Here is a 24,425-nt window from a genome sequence, read left to right as displayed (position 1 = left end):
ACAAGAGAATAAGCAGGTAGGATTCAATCGTCCACAAAAGGCTCAGAATCTTCCTTCTCTGTGCTTGTAACGCAGAAGTAAAGGTCTCCGCCTCTGGATTTTATGACATTCACAAGCATGATGAGACAAATGGACACACAATGAAGCTGTTTATAGAATGAAAACATTCAACCCCATTGGCGAGCATTTTCCTTCAAGTAAAATCACGGTGCAACAAGAAGAGAGAAAATATTTACATAATTTGCTGCCAAACACCAATCTGCCTCTGACGGTATCCAATTGTTTCACAGTGTTCCTTAAAGATATTCGTACAGATTTAAAGATTGCAAAGGTAAATTCTTTTTTATACATTCAAAATGTTATATTTCAAGTGTCTGTTTTTAGAAATAGTTTTTTTAAGTAACCAGCTGGATTACACACATGCTGTAAATCTAACACAAAAATGTGAATTTGAAGAGAAGAATGGGATGACTACCAATTCTCGTGAATGGAAGGCAATTTGAAAAGACTGATACAGACCATTTCTGGGCAGGCATTATAAAAATGGAATCTGTACTTGACATAACTCCTTTCCTTTATGAAAAAAAAGATTGTTCACGCTTCTTTTATGCTTCCCACAGCAATGCTGAATGTGAATTCCAAGATGGCTCCTACCAGTGTGGCAGCCTTTACCATGTTCTCCCTGGTACTGTATATGTTTGTGTGTTTTTCAAGTGTCTCAGGACTCAAATGCACAAGAGTCTTTTCCTTCCTTTTTTTTCAAAAACTCTGGCCAATTCGCTGAATCTTTTTCCGGAGTTGCTCATCGCAAAGCTTTGAAGAGCGCAGCGAGCCGGTACACAACACCACCTGCGAAAGAGGGGACATCACCTAACGCTTCCGGCGATCTATCTTGCAAACCTACGCTCCCTAGCAAACAAAATGGATGAACTTCAGCTTCTGATTAAGACCTGCAAAGACTTTGGACGTTGTGCGGCTCTGTGCTTCACAGAGACTTGGCTTTGTGGATGAGTGCCCGACACTGTCATCACGCTCAGGGTTCCACCTCCATCGTGCGGACCGTGTTGCTAAGCTAACACAGAAATCGAAAGGCGGTGAAATATGCTTTTATATCAACGAGAAATGGTGCACGGACGTTACACAACTCAGCACACACTACAGTCCACTTTTAGAGTCGCTGTTTTTTAACTGCAAGCTATTTTATTTGCCACATGAGTTCACATCTTTTATCCTAGTCGGTGTTTATATTCTGCCTCAAGATAGCATGAATGCAGCACTGCTAACGCTTGCCAAGAAGATAAACGAGATTGAGAAAAACACCTAGATTCACCCCTCGCAGCTACTCCTCCTCTACCACTGCGTCACGTGTCCCTACCCCAGGAGAACAAGAGCAACAAAGGGGTCCCACTTACCCCAGCAGCAGCCAGAGCAGAGGAACTAGGAGAACGGCAGCCAGCACCACCCCAGGACCCATGGAACATGGGTGAGTCACCATCACACAGCCAGTACTCCGAGAGACATCGACCCAGTGGTCCATATCCCCTATTCCCGAGCTCGCGAACGGGTAAAAGAAATAAAAATAAATGGCCCGCACCCACAGAATATGGAACTGCAAACAGAGACAAGAGAAGAAAATCCCCACTTCATGTGTTGTCCCACCATGAAAACCAAATTAAAATATATGGGAGAAGACAAATTAAAATTAGATAATCATAATAACGATAATGACAATAGCTATATACTGTAATCCAACAACAACTAGAAACTGGACAACAAAGAATACCAAAGTCTAAAGTCGATTTCATCCTCGGGAAAATATTCGTGGTACAGTGCCTTGTGAAAGTATTCTGTCACGATGCGGGGCTCAAGGGTGGACCCAAATGCACGACTCCAGAGACAGCAGACAGTACAGAGGAAACCTTTATTCGGTCCGAGGTCTGAGATCAGGTAGACAGTCCAAACAATCCGAAGTACCAGTACGGATGGGCTTACGAGGGTGGTCAGTGGACAGGCGTGGGTCGGTGCACGGAGATCAGAAGTCAGGAAAGCAGGAGTGCGGGAACGAGGCATCAAGAGCAACGATCTAGCGGAGTATTTGTCGTCCCCCGGGTCCTATATGTACTGGGTCTAATCAGTGTTCATGAGGCGCAGGTGTGCACCTTCTGATTAGCTGGCCACGCCCAGCCCGGGCTGGAATCCAGGAGCATGACAGTACCCCCCCCCCCTCAACGGCCAGCTCTGGACGGCCCAGGAGCATCAGGGTGAGCCGCGTGAAAGTCCCTGATGAGGGAGCGGTCCACGACGAAGCGGGAGGGGATCCAAGAGCGCTCCTCCGGGCCATATCCCTCCCAGTCCACCAGGTACTGGACCCCCCTTCCTCTGCGGCGGGAAGACAGCAACCGGCGCACAGTATACACCAACCCACCGTCGACCATGCGGGGGGGGGGGGGGGAGGACTGAGCGGAGGAGCCAGCGACGACGTGCCATTCGGGCGAAGTCTGCTGACGTGGAACGTAGGGTGCACCCTCATCGACCTGGGCAGTTTCAGAGAGACGGCGACCGGGTTGATAACCTTGGAAATCGGGAACAGGCCAACGAACCTGGGAGCAAGTTTGTGGGATTCCGTCCGCAGCGGGAGATCTTTGGTGGAGAGCCACACTCGCTGTCCCACTCTGAGCTCTGGTGCGGCCCTTCTCTTGCAGTCCGCTGCGGCCTTGTAGGCGCTGCTCATGCGCAGCCGTGTCCTCCGAGCTGCTTCCCAGGTCCGTTTGCAGCGTCGCACCACGGCCAGGGCTGACGGGACCGCGGAGTCTGTGGCCAGTGGAGGAAACAGGGACGGAGGGTAGCCATGCACGACATGGAGTGGAGCCATACCTGTTGAAGCGGAGGGTAGAGAATTGTGGGCATACTCCACCCACTTGATGTGCTGGCTCCACGTGCTCTGGTCCCTGGATACCAGACATCGAAGACCGGTCTCTAATTCCTGGTTAATCCTATCAGTCTGGCCATTAGACTCTGGGTGATGACCCGATGTCCGACTAGCCGAAGCGCCGATGAGGTTGCAGAACTCCTTCCAGAAACGGGCGCTGAATTGCGGACCCCTGTCCGAAACCATGTCCTGGGGTAGGCCGTGGTAACGGACGACCTCGTCTAATACCAACTGGGCTGTCTGCTTGGCCGACGGGATCTTCGGAAGCGGCACAAAGTGGACCATCTTTGAGAAACGGTCCACTACGGACAGCACCACTGTGTTCCCTTGTGAAGGCGGCAGGCCGGTGACGAAGTCCATCGCGATGTGTGACCACGGACGAAAGGGGATGGACAGGGGTCGCAACTCACCAACAGGCCGTAGGCGGGAAGTCTTATTGGCAGCACACACCGGGCAGGCGTTGACGAACTCCCTTACGTCCTTGCTGAGGTTAGGCCACCAGAACCTTTGTTCGACCACTGAACGCGTCTTCGCCATACCCGGGTGGCAGACCGTCTTGTTGGTATGGGCCCAGTTGATGACGTCTCCCCGCAGAGATGGGATGACGAAAAGGCGGCCCTAATCAAAAAGATTTTCAACATCTCAAGGAGCACTGTGCAAGCTATCATATTGAAATGGAAGGTGTATCAGACCACTGCAAATCTTTCAAGACCCGGTTGTCCTTCTAAACTTTCACCTAATTAATAATTTTTAATAATTAATAATTTTATATCTTTATGTTTGAAGCCTGAAATGTGGCGAAAGGTTGAAAAGTTCAAGGGGGCCGAATACTTTCACAGTAACTGTATTTCAGATGGCAACCTACCAGGCAAAGAACTCTAGAGTCTAGATTTAGCATGTTAGGAAAAGGTGACCAGTTATCTATGAATACAGGATATCCAATTGATTTTGTCATTTTGCTGATATTTTTTCCAACTCAAAATATTCTTTGATGAGATTTAGCCACTGATTAATGTTAATGGGTTGTTTGTTTTTCCAGTTTAATAGAATTATTAAAAATGGGATGAGTAATGGTTGTGTATAATTATTAGGAAGGTCAATTGATTTTAAATTGCCAAGTATACAGACTCTAGGGGAAAGTGGAATCCTAAAGATCAAAATATGAGTTTTTGTGTCACTGAAGTCCAGAAGCATTGAATTCGTGTGCATTCCTAAAAAGCATGAAAATGTGGATCGAGGGTATTTTGTGTACATTGTCCACAAATATTCAATGGAGAAAAGCCCATTTTATGCATAGTTTAATGGGTAAAATGTACTCAAAGGAGTACTTTATATTGTATGAGCTGTAGATTTGTATTTTTTTGTCATTGTTATTGTGATACATCTGTGTCCGGTAGTTACGGTCAGTAGACATGGAGAGATCTTCCCATTTAGTGATTGGTAGGTGTTTTGATTTAGTAAATAAAATACATTTTTAACCCTTGAAAGATTTATTTTACTTTGCGGGAGAAGCTTGACTATTTGCTTGACAAACTCTGGAAGAAAATTCTCGGTTGTTGCTTGGAATTCTTGGAACAGTTCAACACGTATCCTAAAAATATTATTGTTAAATAGTTGTTGGAGGTGATCAATTTCATGTTGTTCTCAGTTGCTAAAGTCTTCTTCTTTCCCTTTCGGCTTGTCCTGTTAGGGGTTAGCAGCGTGTCATCTTTTTCCAGATGAGCCCATCTCCTGCATCTTATTCTCTAACACCCACTGCCCTCATGTCTTCCCTGACAACATCCATCAACCTTTTCTTTGGTCTTCCTCTCGCTCTTTTGCCAGGCAGCTCCACCCTCAGCACCTTATTTCTCATTTCTAATCTTATCCAACCTGCTCTTTTCCTAGAGAGAACCTCAACATCTTCATTTCTGCTACCTCTAGCTCTGCTTCCTTTTGTCTCTTAAGTGCCAACATCTGTAATCCATACATCATGGCTGGCCTCACAACTGTTTTAGAATCTCTGCCTTTCATCCTAGCAGAGACTCTTCTTTCACACAACACACCAGACACCTTCTGCCAGCGGTTCCAACCTGCTTGGATCAGTTTCTTTACTTCCTTACCACACTCACCATTGCTCTGAATTGTTGACCCCAAGTATTTGAAGTCGTCCACCCTCACTCTCTTTTCTCCTTCTAGTCTCACTCTCTCCCTTCCACCCCTCTCATTCAGACACATACCTGATACCTTATGCAGTCCCACCTATACTTTAAATTATTCTGTGACACCTACGGCAAAGCTCACCACTGTTATGCTGTCCTCCTACATGTCCTGTACTATTCCAACATATTTGTATGTTATATGTAGCCCAGACTTACACATGCAGTACCACAGTTCCTCACTTGGTACTCTTCAATAGGCTTTCTCCAGCTCCACAAAGACACAATGTAGCTCCTTCTGACCTTCTCTGTACTTTTCCACTAGCATCTTCAAGGAAAATAATGCATCTGTGATAGTCTTTTTAGGCATGAAACTATACTGCTGTCAGATATGTCTGTCCTGAATCTAGCCTCCACTACTCTTTCCCATAATTTCATTGTGTGGCTCACCAAATGTATTCCTCTATAGTTCCCACAACTCTGCACAATGTGAACTAGCACACTTTTCCTCCATTCTTCAGGTATCCTCTCCCCCACTAGTATTCTGTTGAACTTAAGATGAACGCTCATATTTGTTTGGAAAAGTTTTAAGCCAGATGCCTTTCCTGATGCAACCCTTTTCATTTATCCAGGCTTGGGACTGGCCTACAGATTGCAGTGGCTTGTCCCTCCATGGGGCTGCATTTACCAGTTGCTAACATAAAGGGGTATATTATTAATTTCAAAATCTGGATTATACCATATTGGAAACACGTGCTGGGAGCTAAATGAGATCCTGTAGATTCTATACTTTGACACCAATTTGTTTAGGTGGCAGTGATTATTTGATTCTTCAAACATTTATGCCGTTTAAGACTAAAATAGACCGTATTTTCAGAATTGTAGTGGTCTTAAATTCTGTTCGACGTAGACAAGGCCCCAAATTAGACATGGCGGCTTACAATGTGATGCACATTATGTGCACACTGAGTTACAACATTTGGAAATATTGTTGTGTCTCTTATCCAGCAAAGTACACTTAAACACAGTGGTTACACAGTTAACATGCATGCTAGCATATGTTTTAGCATGTACTGTATATCCATCCATTTTCTTTGCAACTTATCCTCACAAGGGTCACAGGAGTGCTGGAGCCTATCGCAGCTATCAATGGGCAGGAGGCAGGATTCACCCTGAACTGGTTGCCAGCCAATCGCAGGGCGCATTGAGACAAACACCCGCACTCACAATCACACCCAGGGGCAATTTAGAGTGTCCAATTAATGTATGATTTTGAGATGTGGGAGGAAACCGGAGTTCCTGGAGAAAACCCATGCAGGCATAGGGAGAACATGCAAACTCCACACAGGTGGGCCTGGGATTGAACCCGGGACCTCAGAACTGTGAGGCCAATGCTTTCCAGCTGCGCCACTCTGATGTGTGCGTGCATGTGTGTGCGCTTGTATTGCTATCCTTGTGTGGACCACCTCTGAACACCTTTGCTCACAAGGACAGTTCTGCTGGTCCTCACAAAGATAATGCTTAGATAAGCTCCATTTGTCCTAATAAATGTTCTATAAAAGTTTCACAAAAGAGAGCTAGAAACCTCAGAACGCATGAGAACACACATATCCCCTGCGGCATTTTCATTAAAATCAAACTGTCCCATTATATGGACCGCGGAGATTTGATGCATTTCTGAGGAGTTGGTTTTGATATATAGAATATACAGCAGGCATGGCCAGAGTTTTTTTTTTTCTACCCCAAGTCTTACTTTTCAACCAGCCAGCCTCTTGTGAACGACCAGCGGCGGGGGTGGGGGGTGCATGCGCGGATCTGCGTAAATAGTAACCGGAAAGTGTTGTGTGCTAAGAGCCAGCAAAGCGAATACAACAGCGAGTCGATGCTCCGTGTTATTACTACTCCAGCCATTGAGCAAACAAAACAAAACTAATGTCATCTGTGGCACGTTTGGGTACTACAGGCAAAATTAAAATTAAACAGTCCCATCATATGGACCGGGGAGATTTGATGCTTTTCTGAAGAGTTGGTTTCGATGTAGAGAATATACAGCAGGCGTGGCCAGAGTTTTTTATTTTTTACCCCTTTTCATACTTTTCGACCAGCTAACCTCTCGCAAACGACTGGCGGCGGTAGGGGTGGGGTTGGGGTAGTATGCAGACGCGGCTCACCATAAATAGTAATTGGGAAGTGTTGTTTGCTTTCCATCCATTTTCCGCATGATGGTTGCAGGAGAGCTGGAACCTATCCCAGCTGCCAACAGGCAGTAGGCTGGTTACCCACACGCAGACACGGGGAGAACATGCAAATTCCATACAAAGAGGTCCGGGATTGAACAGCTGCGCCACCGTGTCGCCTCATAAAGGATGTTGTTGCTTATACAGTACCAGCACGAGAGTCTATAACTAAGCAGCTAATAACCAGTAATGATTAGATGTGTGCAAATTTCCCCACTAATGAACAAGCCGCAGCTGTGACAGCTACAGCTTTATCTTGTTAGGTTGACCCCACGGGAGGTTAAGGAAGGAGAATTTTGGGTGCATTTTCTCAGTTTAGTTGCACAACACGTCGGCATCTTGACTTAGCTAGAATGAATGGTCTGTAATACTAAGCACCTGCGATGTCAGGGATGGGGTCAAGGATGTTTCTTCCGTGTTTGGCTGTGAAAGCCAGCACATATCCTGATTTTGTTTGGATTTTCAAAATGTTCTTTATTTTCAAATTTTATTTTTCAATTAATGTCCAAAATATATGTAATTATAATAATATTACTTCACATTGGAGTGTTTATTGTACATATTCATTTTCAGGAGGATATTCCTTTAACTACTAGATAGATAGATATTCACCCAACCTGTGTGTCTAAGCATGAAAAGGTAGTAAAATAAGAGGCCCAGCACGAAGTTTATGCAGAACACAGCTGTATCACAAACTGGGAAATGTAATGGATGCTGTAGCTCCTATTAAAATTAAAACACCTTTGAATTACCCTGGAATAAAATGAAGGTGGAGTATGATCGTAAAGGCTTTTAAATCAAAGAAAAAAAATCTGTTAGGATCAGTACTAATCCTATATGAACTCGCTTGTAACAGGACCTCTGATGAGAGAGAACAAAGGTCTTGATTGTTCTCCACTTTTCTTGTTTGCACTGTTTTTACACGGTTTTAATTGCGATATATTGTGATATTTTTGTTTTGGGTAGCGTTCTGTACCCATTTTTTAAAGCGCAATTCTCAGTATCTCATGAACGCATTGAGCTAGAGGCCTGAAAATGTAGAATGTGCATGGACACATCATGCATGATGACTGTTCTGAATTTTGAACGTGTGTGACTTTCCCGAGTGTGAAAGGTCACCGCCATGAAATGTCACTGCCACTCAGCCCTTTTTTTAAGTGTAATTATCAATATCTCATGAATGTATTGCGCTATGGGCCTGAAAATTGAGATTGTGCATCAACATATCATGCGCTCTGAGTATTCTGAATTGCAAACGTGCGTGACCTTGCCAAGTATGAAGGTCAACGTCACTAGGCCTGTTTTTTTAAGCGTAATTCTCAATATCCCATGAACGTAATGCGCTAGAGGCCTGAAAATGTAGATGGTGCATAAAAATGGCTGCTTGACGGTATAATATATCCCTTTGATGTTGCCACTGTCAGCTGCAGTCTTGACCATGGAGTAGAGCTGGAGGCAATTCTCATTGGCGCACCTCTGGGCAATCTGCAAGATTTTTCGGCAGGCTTCCAGTCGGGTCAGCAGGTTCTGTTTGCTGTGGCTAAATTTATAGGCAGTTTCAGACAGAAGGCAGTCACGGCCTTCTTAGCTTCAACAGCAGGTCTTATATCCACAGTGTAAGTTTCAAACCAGTCTGTTGACTTTTTGGTTTGCTTTCCAAACGCCAACATTGCTGAGGTTTACAAAATGTCCTTCAAGTATTCTCATCTTTCCTGGGCTTTGTTGCTCTGCTAGCCTGGTAGACACCTTTCTAGAGCTGTGGTAAACTCTGCTCCCTTTGTTGGGTTTTGCATATTCCTGGTGTTGGTGCATGGTCAGCCAGCTCTCTTTGAGAGACAGGTTCTTCTGGTCTGTAGTTTCACCTTGCTGCACACTAACGAGTGGTCCGTATCGCATTCAGCGCTCTGGTAGCTGCGGGTTGTGTTGTCTTGTTATCTTGTATATCAAATAGATGAGACATATTTCAAGGATTCAATCTTTACTCACAAGTTGTCGACCATGTACCATTAACCCTTTCGGGCGACTCGCATATACTCTTTATACACTATATCCAGCTACTGAGCATGTCGGGTAATGTAGTGGTTATTCTCTCAAACACCACACGGATGAGCTCGACACATGGTAGCCTGAAACGTCTGAGAACACGATCAAGTTGGTGATAGTGCTTGGAGGTGGTGTGTCTCCAGGAGACTTGATGGATTGGTTTATGGTGCTCATTCGTGATAGACCTATGTGCCTGTACCACGCCTCTCCACCCCTGGAGTCACCCAAAGTCTCGAGCCCCCAAATATGAATGGTCAACCATTTTTTGTCCTCCAGAATGGCCCACACCAGCCATGCTGTTCGGCATCCTGCTAATCTGTGCCGGCATTGAGCCCAACCCCCAGCCCCGTCCAGTGGCTCTGCTGCATCTGCTCAAAACCGATTCATCGAAAAATGTTCGCTGCACCTAGTGCAACAGCTGGTGCCACCTAACTCGATGCTCAAATCTACGCTCAAGTCGGGACTGGACTAACAGCTACGTAGTGCCATTTTGCGCCACTCGTCCACCACCAGAAGAAAACAGCCAAACCAAGCCTCAACAAGTTCCGTCCGCCTTCCGCATCCTGAAGTTCAACTGCAACGGCCTAGCGTCCAAGGCCCCAGAAATAGCGAACTATATGTCGCGGAACGACATCCTCCTTGCCGCCGTCCAAGACACCAAACTCACTCAGCGGTCAAATCAGCACAACATCGGCAACTAAACCTTCCTACGAAATGACCGCAACTGCGATGCTGGAGGCGGCCTGGCATTTATCATCCATCGTAGTGTGAATTATCGTGTCGTCTAGCCACCTCCCACCAACAACCCGTTATCGATCAATAGTGTCTGGCCATCCGGTCCAGGTCGTCCGAAGTAGCCATTTTCAACGTATACATCCCACTGGCATCATCCTGTCCGGCTGGCTACTCTGCGTCAATCGGCCAGCTCCTCACCAGTGACCACACCCTGGTCCTTGGCGACCTGAATGGCGAGTCCCCGGTGTGGGATCCCCACCTCCCCAGTGACCGTCATGGTGACGACCTTAACGACAAAATCGACTCATCGACATTCGGAATTCTCAACGACGGTTCCGCCACTCGACTCACGGCACAGTCCGCTAGCTTTCATTATACAGTTTTGTATAATAGTAAATGGCATTCATTCATTCATTCATTCATTCATCAAGCAAGAGTTAGGGTTCTTGGAGCACTTCGCCCATGAGGGTGAAGCAATTGGGATGAGTCTGAGAAGATGGACCTCTGTTGGAAAAGGGTGGAGTGCCCCGAGTGATGGAGTTCAAGTTTCTTGGGTTCTTGTTTTCGTAGATTGAAGCGATTACACAAGAGATGGGTAGACAGGTAGATCTGTCACTGTGAAGGACCATTCGATTTACATTTTCACACAGACATACACTGGATACGGAAGTACTGTATTCACACCGCCGTAATTGTTTTACTCCGTTATATTGCAGGCTTTTGCATGATCTGGACATGTTGTTATCAAATAAAATGAGGTTAACAGAAAGTAGCTGTAATGCCATTTTAAATGAGGCAACAACAGTGAATTTAAATTTTATGAACAAGTGTCAAACGGAAAAAGGGTGGTGGTTTTGCTGTTATTTTTATATCACTATTTTAATGAAAAGAAATTACACAGGGTTATTTTAGCTCTTTTGAATGTCTGTGTTTTTAGTTAAAGGTGACCCAAAGATTATAATTTTGATCATTGATAGACCTCCAAGATAAAATGGAAAATTTATGGAGAATTTTTCAGAACTGCAATCAGTTATTTGTACTGAGTACAACTATTTTGTCATAACAGGGGACTTAAACATTAATGTTGACAGTAAGATGGAAAAAACATCCAAAGAACTTTCTGCCATACTTGTCACATTTGACCTCTCTCAACATATTAAGAGTCCAACTCAAACTCAAGATCACATCTTAGACCTGGTCATCTCTAAGGATGTTGGAATTCCATCTATTGACATTAAGGATATGACTATTTCTGACCATTGTTGTGTAGTTTTTGAATTACAATTCTTACAAAAGTTCAGACAACCTCTATGTTTATTAGGAAAAGGTACATAAATAAGAGTATTGTCAATAAGTTTATGGAGACTGTGTCTGTGCCAAAGACTGTGAATGCTGAGACAGTTGATTAACGTTTGGACAATTTCACCTCCTAAATGCTGTTGCTCCTGTTAAAACTAAGACAATTCTAAGGCGACCTAGAACACCGTGGCGGAGCACAATGATGGTCAAGAGCTCTAAATCAAAGTGTAGGGAAGCTGAATGCAAGTGGGGAAAAACTAAACTCCAATTTGATTAGTCAGGGTTAGACAACAACACTTTTCTGAAATCATCAGTAAGAACCTCAATAATCCTCGTGCTTTGTTTTCTGTGGTTGACAGGCTCACAACGCCCCTGAAACAGATAAATCCAGAACTCGTAACAGCTGACAAATACAATGAGTTTGCCTTTTATTTTAGTGAAAAGATACAATCCATCAGTTCAAATGTCAGATCAAATCAGCAAAATGATAAAATGACTTTACATCTGAAGCCACCCAGGGAAAATTCTATTAGCTTGTCAGATTTTGATACAGTTGACCAAAAAAACTGTAGAGAAAACTGTTCAGCAGCTGAAACCATCGACCAGCTGTCTCGACTCAGTACCATCTGACTTTTTCAGCAGTTGTGAAGTCAGTGCTAACTGACTTCAAATAATCAATTGCTCACTTCAGTCTGGTGTGTTTCTGAAAGCTCTTAAAGTAACTGCTGTGAAACCTCTTCCAAAAAACAGAGCACTGGAAGACTCGAAACCTCTTCCAAAAAACAGGGAACTGGAAGACTCCATGTTAGCAAGCTATAGAGCCATCTCAAATCTCCTTTTCATACCCAAGATTCTTGAGAAAGTTATTTTTATCAACTCAGCAATTTCTTGAAATTAAATGGACTTTTTGACTAATTTAAATCAGAATCTGCTCTTATCAAAGTGCTAAATGATATAAGGTTGCATACTGACTCGGGAAAGGTGTCAGTTGTGGTCTTGTTGGATCTCAGTTCGGCTTTTGATACGGTAGATCATAATATTCCGCTGAACAGGTTGGGAATGTGGGTAGGACTAAATGGAACGGTCCTCAAATGGGTTTAGGTCCTACCTGGAGGAAAGGAGCTACTTTGTGACCATTGGAGGTGCTCTGTCTCAGCGAATAGCAATACCTAGGGTCTCTCAAGGGTCAGTTCTTGGACCTCTCCTGTTCAGCCTGTATATGCTACCCTTGTGTGAAATTCTTCAAAACATTAATTTTGACTACCATAGCTATGCAGATGACACCGTTATATTTAGCAGTGTCTCCAGATGAGTTTAATTGAGGTTTTGTACCACTGCCTAAAACAGACAAATAACTGGATGAGCCAAATTTTTCTTCAACTAAAACCATAATAAAACTGAGACAATTGTTTTTGACAATAAAGAAAAGAGAATTGCTGTTATTAAACACCTGCACTCTCTATCTTTAAAAACCAAAGACCAAGTCCGAAACCTTGATGTTCTTATTGATTCCAATCTGATTTTCAAAAGTCATATCAAATGAATCACAAAAACTGCCTTTTAACATCTGAAGAACATATCTAGAGCAAAGGCTTGTATGTGTCAAGCAGACCAGGAAAAACTCATCCATGCTTTTATCTCAAGTAGACTTGACTACTGTTGTGGTCTTCTGATTGGACTTCCCAAAAAAAAAGTATTAAAAAGCTGCAGCTCATTCAGAATGCTGCAGCTCGCGTTCCGACCAGAAAAAAACGGTCAGAGCACATAACTCCAATTCGAAAGTCATTGCACTGGCTTCCAATCAGGTTTAGAATAGATTTTAAAGTTTTACTACTGGTGTATAAATCACTAAATGATTTAGGTCCTGAATACATGAAAGAAATGCTTACGGAATACAAACCCAGTAAACCTCTTTGATCGACTGACTCAGGTCAAATAGTGGCTTCCAAAGCAAACATGGTCAATCAGCATTTAGCTATTATGCTGCACGCAAATGGAATAAGTTGCCAATCGAGGTGAGGTCAGCCCCAAGTGTAAATGTTTTTAAATCCAGGTTGAAAACTTTTTCCACTTTTTAATCATATTTATTGCACTGCATGTGGTTTTAATCACACTTTTTTTAATATATAGATTTTGTAATTTTTGTTTTTAGCCCATTTTAAATGTTTTATCTCTTTGTTTTCAAATACTTTTAATCATCTAAAGCACATTGAGTTACCTCGTGTAAGAAATGAACTATACAAATAAATTTGCTTTGCTTTGCTTTTGCTTTGAATAATATTCCATTTTTTTCTCATCAATGTACATGCAGCACCCCATTTTAACGGAAAAAAATTTGACATTTTTTCTGATTTATTAAAAAAAAGGGAATATCTCACAGTCAAAAGTACTCAGAACCTTTGCTCAATATTCAGTAGAAGCACCCTTTTTAGCTAATACAGCCATGAGTCAGCATCATTGTGGTGGAGGGATTTGTGTGTTTCAATGATCAAAGAAGCTAAGTTCTCTGGGGCTTCACACCCCTGTTAGGGTCACCCACGGAAAAAAGGTGGTAGGTGAGGGGCCAGACAAAGCACGACTCCATAAATGTATGAAGAATACGAAAATTGGATCTAGTTTTCTGTTGCCCAGACGCAGGTCACTGTGGTGCCCCTCTGGAAGATGTAGAAGCCTGGAGGTGGGGCTCGAAGGTGAGCACCTGGTGGCCTTACCTGAACCCATGGGCTCAGCTGGACACAGCCCAAAAGGTTAACGTGGGTCCCCCTTCCCTTGGGCTCAGCACCTAAGGGAGGGGCCATAGGGGTCAGGTGGGGTGTGATATGGGCGGTGGTCGAAGGGAGGGACTTGGCAAGCTGATCCCCGGCTACAGAAGCTGGCTCTAGGAGTGTGGAATGTCTCCTCTCTGGCAGGGAAGGAGACCGAGGTGGTGTGTGAGGTCGAGAAGTTCTGACTAGATCACCAACACCCCTTTCCTTGAGGAAGCAAAGTCTGGGTTCTTTGAGGCAGGCTCTCCTATCTCTGAGATTAACGTCACCGAGGTGGTAAAAGATTTCCCTGGGAACAAGGCCACCACCCCAGTCTGCCAATCCAGAGGCACTGTCCCCGATGTCCACACAATGTTAAAAAGGAATATGAAACAGGACAGCCCCACAACATCCCCACCCCGTAGGAACTCTGGGAAAATCTCATCCACTCCCGGGACCTTGCTATCGAGGAGTTAATCACCTCGGTGACCTCAACCCCACAAATAAGAGAGCCCACCTCAGAGAACCCAGACTCTGCTTTCTGATGGTAAGGCGTGTCAGTGGAATTGAGTAAGTCTTCAAAGTATTATCACCACCAAATCATAATCGAAGGTCAGCTGCGACCTGTCCTCACTATACACAGTGTTGATGGTGCACTGCTTCCCCCTCCTAAGATGCTGGACAGTGGACCAGAACTTACTCGAAGCCGTATAAAAGTCTTTTTCCATAGCGTCACTAACCTCGTTCCATGTCCGAGTTTTTCTTCGCAACCACCAAAGCAGCCTTCCGGTGGCCCAACCAGTACCGATCAGCTGCCTTGGGAGTCGCACAGGCCAAGAAGGGCCAAAAGGATTCATTCTTATGCTTGACGGCATCTCTTGCCGTTGGTGTCCACCAACGTCTTTGGGATTGCTGGCATGACCGGTACTGACCATCTTACGGCCACAGAACTGGTCGGCCTCCTCAGCAATGGCAGTGTGGAACATCATTCACTTAAACTCGATGTCCCCTGCTTCACCCGGAACGTGAGTAAAGTTCTGTCGCCGGTTGAAGTTTAAACTCCTTCTCAGAGGGGATTCTTCCAGCCATTCCCAGCAGACTCTCATTTTATGTATGGGCCTGCCACATCGGACCGGCATCTTGACGATGCTCCTAAACCGTGCTAAGATTAATGTTATGTTGCCTCGTATATTTACAATACCGAATTAGCTTTTTTGTGAACTGTATTGTCTGTGCTTTCATCCTGGATCAGGCTGTGTCAAGGTGTAATTTTAAAATTACACACCATCTCATCCTGCACTTTCTACTTTGGCTTCAGACCAGACCTTTAACACTTGGAAAATAGAAAATCTCATCCAGTTTAACCACTTTTTCTTCAATTATTCACATACTGTGACAGTCATTGCGTCTTAAAACAACAGCATTTCTTTTTTAACTTTCTCCATTAATATCGAAAGTAAACATAAAAAGCATGTCTAGCTCCTCTTTGCTCTATGTTGCTCTTTGCTCTACAGACTGTGTTGCTAACTAAAGCAGCGGTGGTGGACAATGTCATTATTAAAACACATTGATGGGCTGCGTAAGTACTGTAACATTTGTAATGAGTTGACGTCTTTCAGAGCAGGGGGATGTAAAGTAAACAAGGAAAAAGAGAGTGTGGCGGAGCAGCGGTCCTTGTTAAAGTTCTGTGTGGTGCCTAAAAGAAACCAGTAGCTTCTCCTTTTAATTTTTTACAGTACGTATGTGAATTGTGCCATTGGATGTAATAGTCAGTTTTCCCTCACTCATTGAATCACATTGCAAAATGCCACAAACTGAATGGCTGCACATTATACATTCAATTTGCATTGGATTTTTTTTTTTTTTGCATGCAACCCAGAATATTTGTGAAGAGACTGCAACAGCAGTGCACAATTGCGCACACGCGCAGTTTAGAGGGAACGTTGGCTGATGTCTTTTTTTTTTCGTTTTTCTTTTTGGCATGCCGTCCGCGATCGACCAAGACTGCCTCGGGATCGACTGGTCCAGCAAATGTGTTAGAGTGTATATAAGATACCATATGGTGGCGCTCACAAAGCAGTGAGGAACAATTCCATTTCGCATCTGTAAGTAGAAGCTTACATTGCTTTGTACACCGCCTGTGTTGGAAAGTGAGTACTGACGATGAACACACTCATGAAGTCATATCAAAACTAAAATTGTCACACCAATAGCAAACACATAACATAACTACCAAATATTAAAACAAATAAAAGAATGACTCCAAATAATTTACACAAAACATGCACTTTAAATTCTATTTACATGCTCCCAGCATCCCTTGCCGCACTATGGAGGTCCTGTGTGTACAACATTGTCAGCAATGACCGCCATACAAATGCAGTGTGTATAGCAATGTAAGCTTTTTCTTCTTACAGACGTGAAATACAATTGTTCCTCAGTGACTCGTTAGTCCCGTCATATGGTATCCGGCATACACACTCAAACATATCTAAGCATTCATGCTGACAGTGTGTATTAATATTGCATCCAGTAATTGCAAGGTTTTTATTTGTGGGGATGCAAGGAACATAACCGCTGTGAATAACGGGAACACTGTACATACATTTCTTTGCCAGTGATTTTGCATGACACTCGACAGTTACCGGCAGGCAACTCTGATGTCACAGTTCTTGTCGATGTAGCAAGGACTCTTCCCTCCCAACTCCAGAGTCACAGGTGTGAGGTGTCGTGCTGCAGCTTCCATCACCACTTTTCCAACCAAGCTACTTCCAGTATAGAAGATGTGGTCAAATTTCTGTTTCAACAATTCCTGTGTCTCTGGGACTCCACCCATCACCACTGGGTAGAGATCCTACAAATAAAAACATAAAATCGATCTTAACTACCCTGCACATTGCTGCTAAGGCTGCAAAATTCTGGGAGTTTTGAAACATGACATTGTCATTTCCAATTTGCCTTCAAAGTCATACTTGACAAATAAAGTAAATTTCACAGTGTTAATAAAAATAAAGTTGAAATGTGCTAAAGAGGGCACTTAAAGAGAAAGAATTTTACATTTAAAAAAACATTGCAACAAAGTAATTGTTAAAAGATTGAACATAAATCAATATTGGAACATGCCCGGAACACCTCACCAGGGAGGGAGGTATCCGAATCAGATGATACGGCCACGCCATCTGGCTCCTCTCAATGCGGAGGAGCAGCGGCCCGACACTCAGCCCCTCCCGGATGACCGAGCTTCTCACCCTATCTCTCAGGGAGAGCCCCGGACACAAACCACAGCTCATGCCCATAGGTGAGGGTAGGAACATAGATCGACTGCTAAATTGAGACCACCTTTTGACTTAGCTCCCTCTTCACCACAACAGACCGATTCAAAGTACGCATCACTGCAGATGCTGCACTAATCCGTCTGTCAATCTCCCGCTCCATTCTTCCCTCACTCATGAGCAAGACCCCAAGATACTTGAACTCCTCCACTCGGGGTAGGATCTCATCCCCGACCCGGAGAGGGTACACCATCCTTTTCCGACTGAGGATCATAGTCTGGATTTGGAGGTGCTGCTTCTCATCCCAGCCGCTTCACACTCAGCTGTGAACCAATCCAGTGAGATTTAGAGATCACAGATTGATGAAGACAACAGAACCTCATCATCTGCAACAAGCAGAGATGTGATGCTGAGGCCACCAAACTGGAAAAATTCTATGCCTCGGCTGTGCCTAGAGATTCTGTCCATTAAAGTTTTGAAAAAAATCGGTTGCGAACCGCTCCAGTGAGAGCTGGAGATCACGGCTTGATGAAGCCAACAGAACCACATCGTCTGCAAAGAGTAGAGATCCGATGGTGAGGCCATGAAACTGAACACACTCTACGCCTCGGCTGCGCCAAGAGATTCTGTCCATAAAAGTTATGAACAAATTAGTGACAAAGGGCAGCCTTGGTGGAGTCCAACTCTCACCGGAAACGAGTCCGACTTATTGCCGGCAATGCGGACCAAACTCTGACAACGGTCGTACAGGGACCGAACAGCTTGTATCAGGAGGTTCGGTACCCCATACTCCCAAAGAACCCCTCCACAGGACTCCCCGAGGGACACAGTCGAATGCCTTCTTTAAGTCCACAAAACACATGTAGACTGGTTGGGCGAACTCTCATGCACCCTCAGGGATACTGCCGAGGGTGTAGAGCTGGTTCACTGTTCCACGGCCAGTACAAAAACCACATTGCCTTCCCGATGGACCCTCCTCTTCAACACTCCTGAATAGACCTTACCAGGGAGGCTGAGGAATGTGATCCCCTACTGTTGGAACACACCCTCTGGTCTTAGAACGGGGGACCACCACCTCAGTCTGCCACATTATACACAACACCCTCAATTTCAATTTTTAGTTTTCAATTTCAAGACTTTCTCTGCAAACTCTTCCTTTAAAATCAACCTACTCCAGTTCTCTTCCCATCTACACCATGGTAAAATAATTTAAACCCTGCCTCTAAACTTAAAGCCCGACTCTTTTTACACTTGGTCTCATAAACACGGAAAAATGAACCTTTGTCCTAATGCTAATGTCAACCAACTCCCAAGCTTTTTCTTGTCATAGTCCTAACATTCAAAGTCTCCACATTCAGTTTGAGGCTCTGTGCTTTCCTCTTCTTTTTCTGCCAATGAATCTGCTTTCCTCCTCTTCTTCGTCTTTGATCCATAGAAGCTGAAATTCTAGCGGAATTTCTACTGCAAGGTAATGGCATAGAAGCAGATGTTATTAACCTGGGTCATGGCAGATGCGGAATTGAATTCGTTAGAAGAACGCTTGTATTTTTTGGGTAACGTTTTAAGACAGATGCTGTTCATGACAACTCTCTTCATTTATCAAGGCTTCAGATCAACCTATACTTTGCGATGACTTGTGCTGCATTAAACTGTTGCTTTCCTAAAAGCAGTAAAAAAAAAATCAACAATTGTGATGGCATATTTTAGACGAACGGCTAAAGACTAAAGGCTAAATGGCTCAAATTTGATTGCTCTCCCCATGTTTGTTCGTGTTTTCTCTTGGTAGTTTCTCCAATTTCTTCCCACAACTCCAAAACATCCACGGTAGGTTAATTGAAGATGCTAAATTGCCCGTCGGTGTGAATGTGAGTGCGATTGGTTGTTTGTTTGTATATACCCTGCAATTAGCTGACCACCAGTTCCAGGTGTACCCTGCCTCCTGAAGATAGCTGGGATAAGCTCGAGCACTCTTGCAACTCTTGTGAGGATAAGCAGCTCAGATATTGGATGGATGGATGTTCAAAGAAATACTTGATGACTTAAAAGTATTTCTTTACCTTTTCAAGTCGTTTTATAACTTTAAGGACAAACACTTGTGAGATTCATTCGATAACTTAATTGCTACAATGCGGAAAATGTGCCAATTATATTTTTTCCATGCATCTTCTCCTCTCAAGATTCATTCATGCTTCTGAAAATACTTATCTGAGGTCGGGTCACAGGGGCAGTACCTTTAACAGGGATGCTCAGACTTCCCTTTCCCAGCCTTTTCATCCAGCTCTTCTGACGGGGATGCCAAGGTGTTCCCAGGCCAGCCGAGAGACGTGGTCTCTTCAGTGGTCCAACGAGGCCAAATTAAAGCTTCAAAGCTGCTTCGGCTGTACAGATTGGAGTGTCTTTGAAAATTCAGTGCGCAGCCTAGATGAATACACGAATATTGTTACCGCGTGTGTCAGTTTCTGTGAGGAGGTGTGTGTTCCAACAAAATTCTTTAGCACGTTCAGTGCACAACAAACTGGTTTTCAGCCAGACTTAGGTGACTCTGCCAGGCTCAAGAGCTTGCATATCATAGTGGGGGCAGGCCCCTCTACAATAGCACTAGAAACCAGCCGACGAAAGAAATGAACATTGCAAAGACAGACTATGCAGTTAAACTGGAAAAACATCTCGGCGCTAATGACTCCAAATCAGTTTGGCATGGTCTACAGTCCCTCACTCACTACAAGTGACGTTCACCCCCGGTTGAAAACAAGAGCAGGCTAGCTGACTGTCAAACTCCTGAAGTTTGCAGATAACACCACGGTCATCGGCCTCATCAAAGACGGCAACGAGTCTGCATATCGACAAAAAGTGGCGAGACTGGAGGCTTGGTGTGGTCAACACAGCCTGGCGTTGAACATTCTCACGACTGTAGAGATGATTGTGGACTTTAGAACACAACCTTCACCAAAGCTGCCCCTGATGCTGTCCAGCTGTCTTGTGGCAACTGTCGAGAGCTTCAAGTTCTTGGGAATTACAGTCTCAAAGGAACTGAGGTGGGAGACGAACATCAACTCCATCCTCAAAAAAGCCCAGCAAAGGATTTACGTCTTGCGGCTTCTGAGGAACCACGGCCTGCCATGAAAGCTACTGAGACAGTTCTTCACAGCGGTCATCCAATCAGTACTGTGTACCTCCATCACAGTCTGGTTTGGGGCCGCCACAAAAAGGACAAACTCCGACTGCAACGAACAATCAAAACAGGTGAATGGATTATCTGCAACACTCTACCCACTATTGAGGACTTACACGAAATGCGTAATAGGTCCAGAGCAAATAAGATCCTTTCAGATCCTTCACATCCTGGCCACCAGCTCTTAAAGCTCCTTCCGTCAGGAAAGCGCTACACATCAATGCAAGTCAAAATTAATAGGCATTCAAACAGTTTTTCCCCTCTGGCAATTAAGTCATTATGTTCTTGTCATGATCCTGGATTCCAGCCAGGGCTGGGCGTGGCCGTCTAATCGGAAGGGTCACACCTGCGCCTCATGACCTCCGATTAGACCCAGTACATATAGGACCCGGGGGACGACAGAGACCCTGCTAGATCGTTGCCTCTCATGCCTCGTTCCCGCACTACCGTACTCCTGACGTCTACCTCCCGTGTACCGACCAACGCCTGTCTCCCGACCTACCCCGTAAGCCTGCCGTTACTGATCTTGCTGCTTGTTTGGACTGACTCCCTGGTAACCGACATTGGAATGAATAAAGGCTTATTCCGCACTGCTTACCTCTCACCTGAGTCGTGCATTTGGGTCCACCCCCGAGTCTCGTCCGTGACAGAACGATCTAGCCAAGAACATGGACCCAGCCGACTCTGAAGCCATTCGCCGTGCGCTGCAAGTGCAGGGCAAACGCCTGGGTGAGCAAGAGGCTGCTCTCCAGGGTATGACTCACCAGATCCAGGAGCTCTGCACCCAGCCGCTCCCGTGCCTCCCCGTGCCACCATCACTCCGCTCTCTCGACCAGAGCGGTTCTCAGGCGACTCCGGTAACGTCAAGGCCTTCCTGGCGCAGTGCGATCTCCACTTTGAGCTGCAAGCTTCCGCTTTTCCCACGGACCGCTCCCGGATCGCCTTCGTCATTTCCCACATGACAGGGAGGGCGGAGGCATGGGCCACCGCCAAGTGGAGCCGTAACTCGGAGACCTGCCGCTCATGGGCGAGCTTCGTCTGCGCGCTCACCCAGGTGTTCCAGTATGCGGCTTTTACGAGGGACTGTCCCCACAGATCCGTGGTCACCTCGTGGCCATGGATCTTCCGCCTTCGCTTAACTCCCTCATCGCATTGGCCCTCAAGGTGGACCAGCGCCTCACCGTGCAGAGACAGATGGAGGGCCTGAGGGAGGAGGAGAGGGAGAGTCGCAGTCCGGTTGTTTCCGCTTCCCGGCCACCCGTGTTGTCAGCTTCACCGGAAGCCATGCAAGTGGAGGGGCTTGGCAGCTCAGCGGAGGAGCGTTTACGTCGGCGACGAGAGGGACGCTGTTTTTACTGCGGGCGTTTGGGACACTTGATCGCCCGTTGCCCGACTCGACCAGGGCATTCTGACATCAGGATCGCTACTCCGGTGAGTGTGCGGTACACCGTGACGGCGTCAGGGAGGTCCCTTCTTCACCTCACCTTGGGAACGGACTCCCGTTCATGCTCTGTGACGGCTTTCATAGATTCTGGGTCAGAAGCAAACCTGATAAATCCCTGCGTAGTCGAGGAGCTGGGGGCGGCAACCTTCCCCATGCAACGGTTTCGTCACGCCTATGCCGCCAACGGCAAGTTCCTTTGTCGGGTTACACATCGTACTCAGACGCTACGTATGAGCTTTCCGGATGCTCACTCGGAGCGAATTAGCTTTCATGTCTTCGACGCACGTAGTAGGGACATCATCTTGGGCAGTCCGTGGCTCAAAGAACATAATCCGCACATAGATTGGACCACGGGTCAGATCAAGACTTGGGGTGAGGACTGTCTCAGTCGTTGTTTCGCTGTCTGGAGAGACAGGGGTATTCAAGTTGCGCCGGTTCGGCTAACAGAACCTGGTACCGCCCTGGACCTGACCGCAGTGCTCTCCTGCTATCATGACCTACCTGGATGACATTCTCATCTTTTCCGCAGACCTAGCCTCTCACATTCAACAAGTCCGAGAGGTGCTCCGGCGTCTGCAGCAGCACCAATTATATGTGAATATGGATAAGTGTGAGTTCCATCAGGCATCCGTGTCCTTCCTGGGCTTCGTCCTGGCTAAGGGAGAGATACGGATGGATCCCGGGAAGGTCGACGCGGTGCTGCGGTGGCCTACCCCCACCAACAGGAGGGACGTGCAGAGGTTCTTGGGATTTGCCAATTTCTATAGGAAATTCATAAGGAACTTCAGTTCCGTGGCCGCTCCTCTGCATTCGCTCACTTCGCCAAATACCACCTTCGACTGGTCCGGGACCTGCCAGGAGGCCTTCAGCAGGCTCAAGGCAAGTTTCACTACTGCGCCCGTTCTCATTATTCCGGATCCCGATAACCAGTTTGTGGTGGAGGTGGATGCATCGAATTCAGGAATCGTAGCAGTCTTGTCGCAGAGGAGTCCCAGGGATGGAAGGATTCACCCGTGCGCGTTCCTGTCTAGAAAGTTGACCCCGGCAGAGAGGAACTACGACGTGGGAGATAAGGAACTGCTGGCGGTCAAGAGCGCGTTGGAGGAGTGGCGGCACTGGCTGGAGGGCTCGCAACTACCGTTCGTTGTCTTCACGGACCATAAGAACCTTGAATACCTGAAGTCCGCGAAGAGGTTGAACACCCGTCAGGCCAGGTGGGCTCTATTTTTCACCCGCTTCCACTTTAAGGTGTTTTACCGCCCAGGCTCCAAAAACGGCAAGCCGGATGCACTCTCGCGGATCCACGAGGAAGAGCGCACTGATTCGGACGCCGCTACTATCCTGCCAGCGGGGTGCTTCGTGTCCGGGTTCACCTGGTCGATCGAGTCGCGGGTGAAGGAGGCCCTGGAAGAGACACTGCCACCCGCGGATTGTCCGTCGGGCCGTCTGTTCGTCATCCCATCTCTGCAGGGAGACGTCATCAACTGGGCCCATACCAACAAGACGGTCTGCCACCCGGGTATGGCGAAGACACGGTCAGTGGTCGAACAAAGGTTCTGGTGGCCTAACCTCAGCAAGGATGTAAGGGAGTTCGTCAACGCCTGCCCGGTGTGTGCTGCCAATAAAACTTCCCGCCTACGGCCCGTTGGTGAGTTGCAACCCCTGTCCATCCCCTTTCGTCCATGGGCACACGTCGCGATGGACTTCGTTACCGGCCTGCCGCCTTCACAAGGGAACACAGTGGTGCTGTCCATAGTGGACCGTTTCTCCAAGATGGTCCACTTCGTGCCGCTCCCGAAGATCCCGTCGGCCAAGCAGACAGCCCAGTTGGTATTAGACGAGGTCGTCCGTTACCACGGTCTACCCCAGGACATCGTTTCGGACAGGGGTCCGCAATTCAGCGCCCGTTTCTGGAAGGAGTTCTGCAACCTCATCGGCGCTTCAGCAAGTCAGACATCGGGTCATCACCCAGAGTCTAATGGCCAGACTGAGAGGATTAACCAGGAATTAGAGACCGGTCTTCGATGTCTGGTATCCAGGGACCAGAGCACGTGGAGCCAGCACATCAAGTGGGTGGAGTATGCCCACAATTCGCTACCTTCCGCTTCAACAGGTATGGCTCCGCTCCACGTCGTGCATGGGTATCCTCCGTCCCTGTTTCCTCCACTGGTCACAGAATCCACAGTTCCGTCGGCCCTGGCCGTGGTGCGACGCTGCAAACGGACCTGGGAAGCAGCTTGGAGGACACTGCTGCGCATGAGCAGCGCCTACAAGGCCGCAGCAGACCGCAAGAGGAGGGCCGCACCAGAGCTCAGAGTGGGACAGTGAGTGTGGCTCTCCACCAAAGATCTCCCGCTGCGGACGGAATCCCGCAAATTTGCTCCCAGGTTCGTTGGCCCGTTCCCTGTTTCC

The 24,425-nt window shown here is 46.3% G+C and overlaps 1 protein-coding gene across 2 annotated transcripts in view; it reads right to left on the bottom strand.

Annotated features, from left to right (window-relative positions):
• Positions 1 to 24,425, bottom strand: part of LOC133504480 (aldehyde dehydrogenase, dimeric NADP-preferring-like) — a 107,814-nt gene that overhangs the window by 39,853 nt on the left and 43,536 nt on the right. For both annotated transcript variants that reach the window (XM_061826746.1, XM_061826748.1), the window contains one exon: positions 16,771 to 16,979. In XM_061826746.1, coding sequence (XP_061682730.1) covers positions 16,771 to 16,979 — 209 coding nt within the window. The remainder of the gene's footprint in view (positions 1 to 16,770; positions 16,980 to 24,425) is intronic.

This window comes from Syngnathoides biaculeatus, chromosome 8, assembly GCF_019802595.1.
Source record: "Syngnathoides biaculeatus isolate LvHL_M chromosome 8, ASM1980259v1, whole genome shotgun sequence".
In the NCBI taxonomy this organism is placed as follows: Eukaryota; Metazoa; Chordata; class Actinopteri; order Syngnathiformes; family Syngnathidae; genus Syngnathoides; species Syngnathoides biaculeatus.
This window is presented reverse-complemented; position numbering and strand designations above follow the sequence as displayed.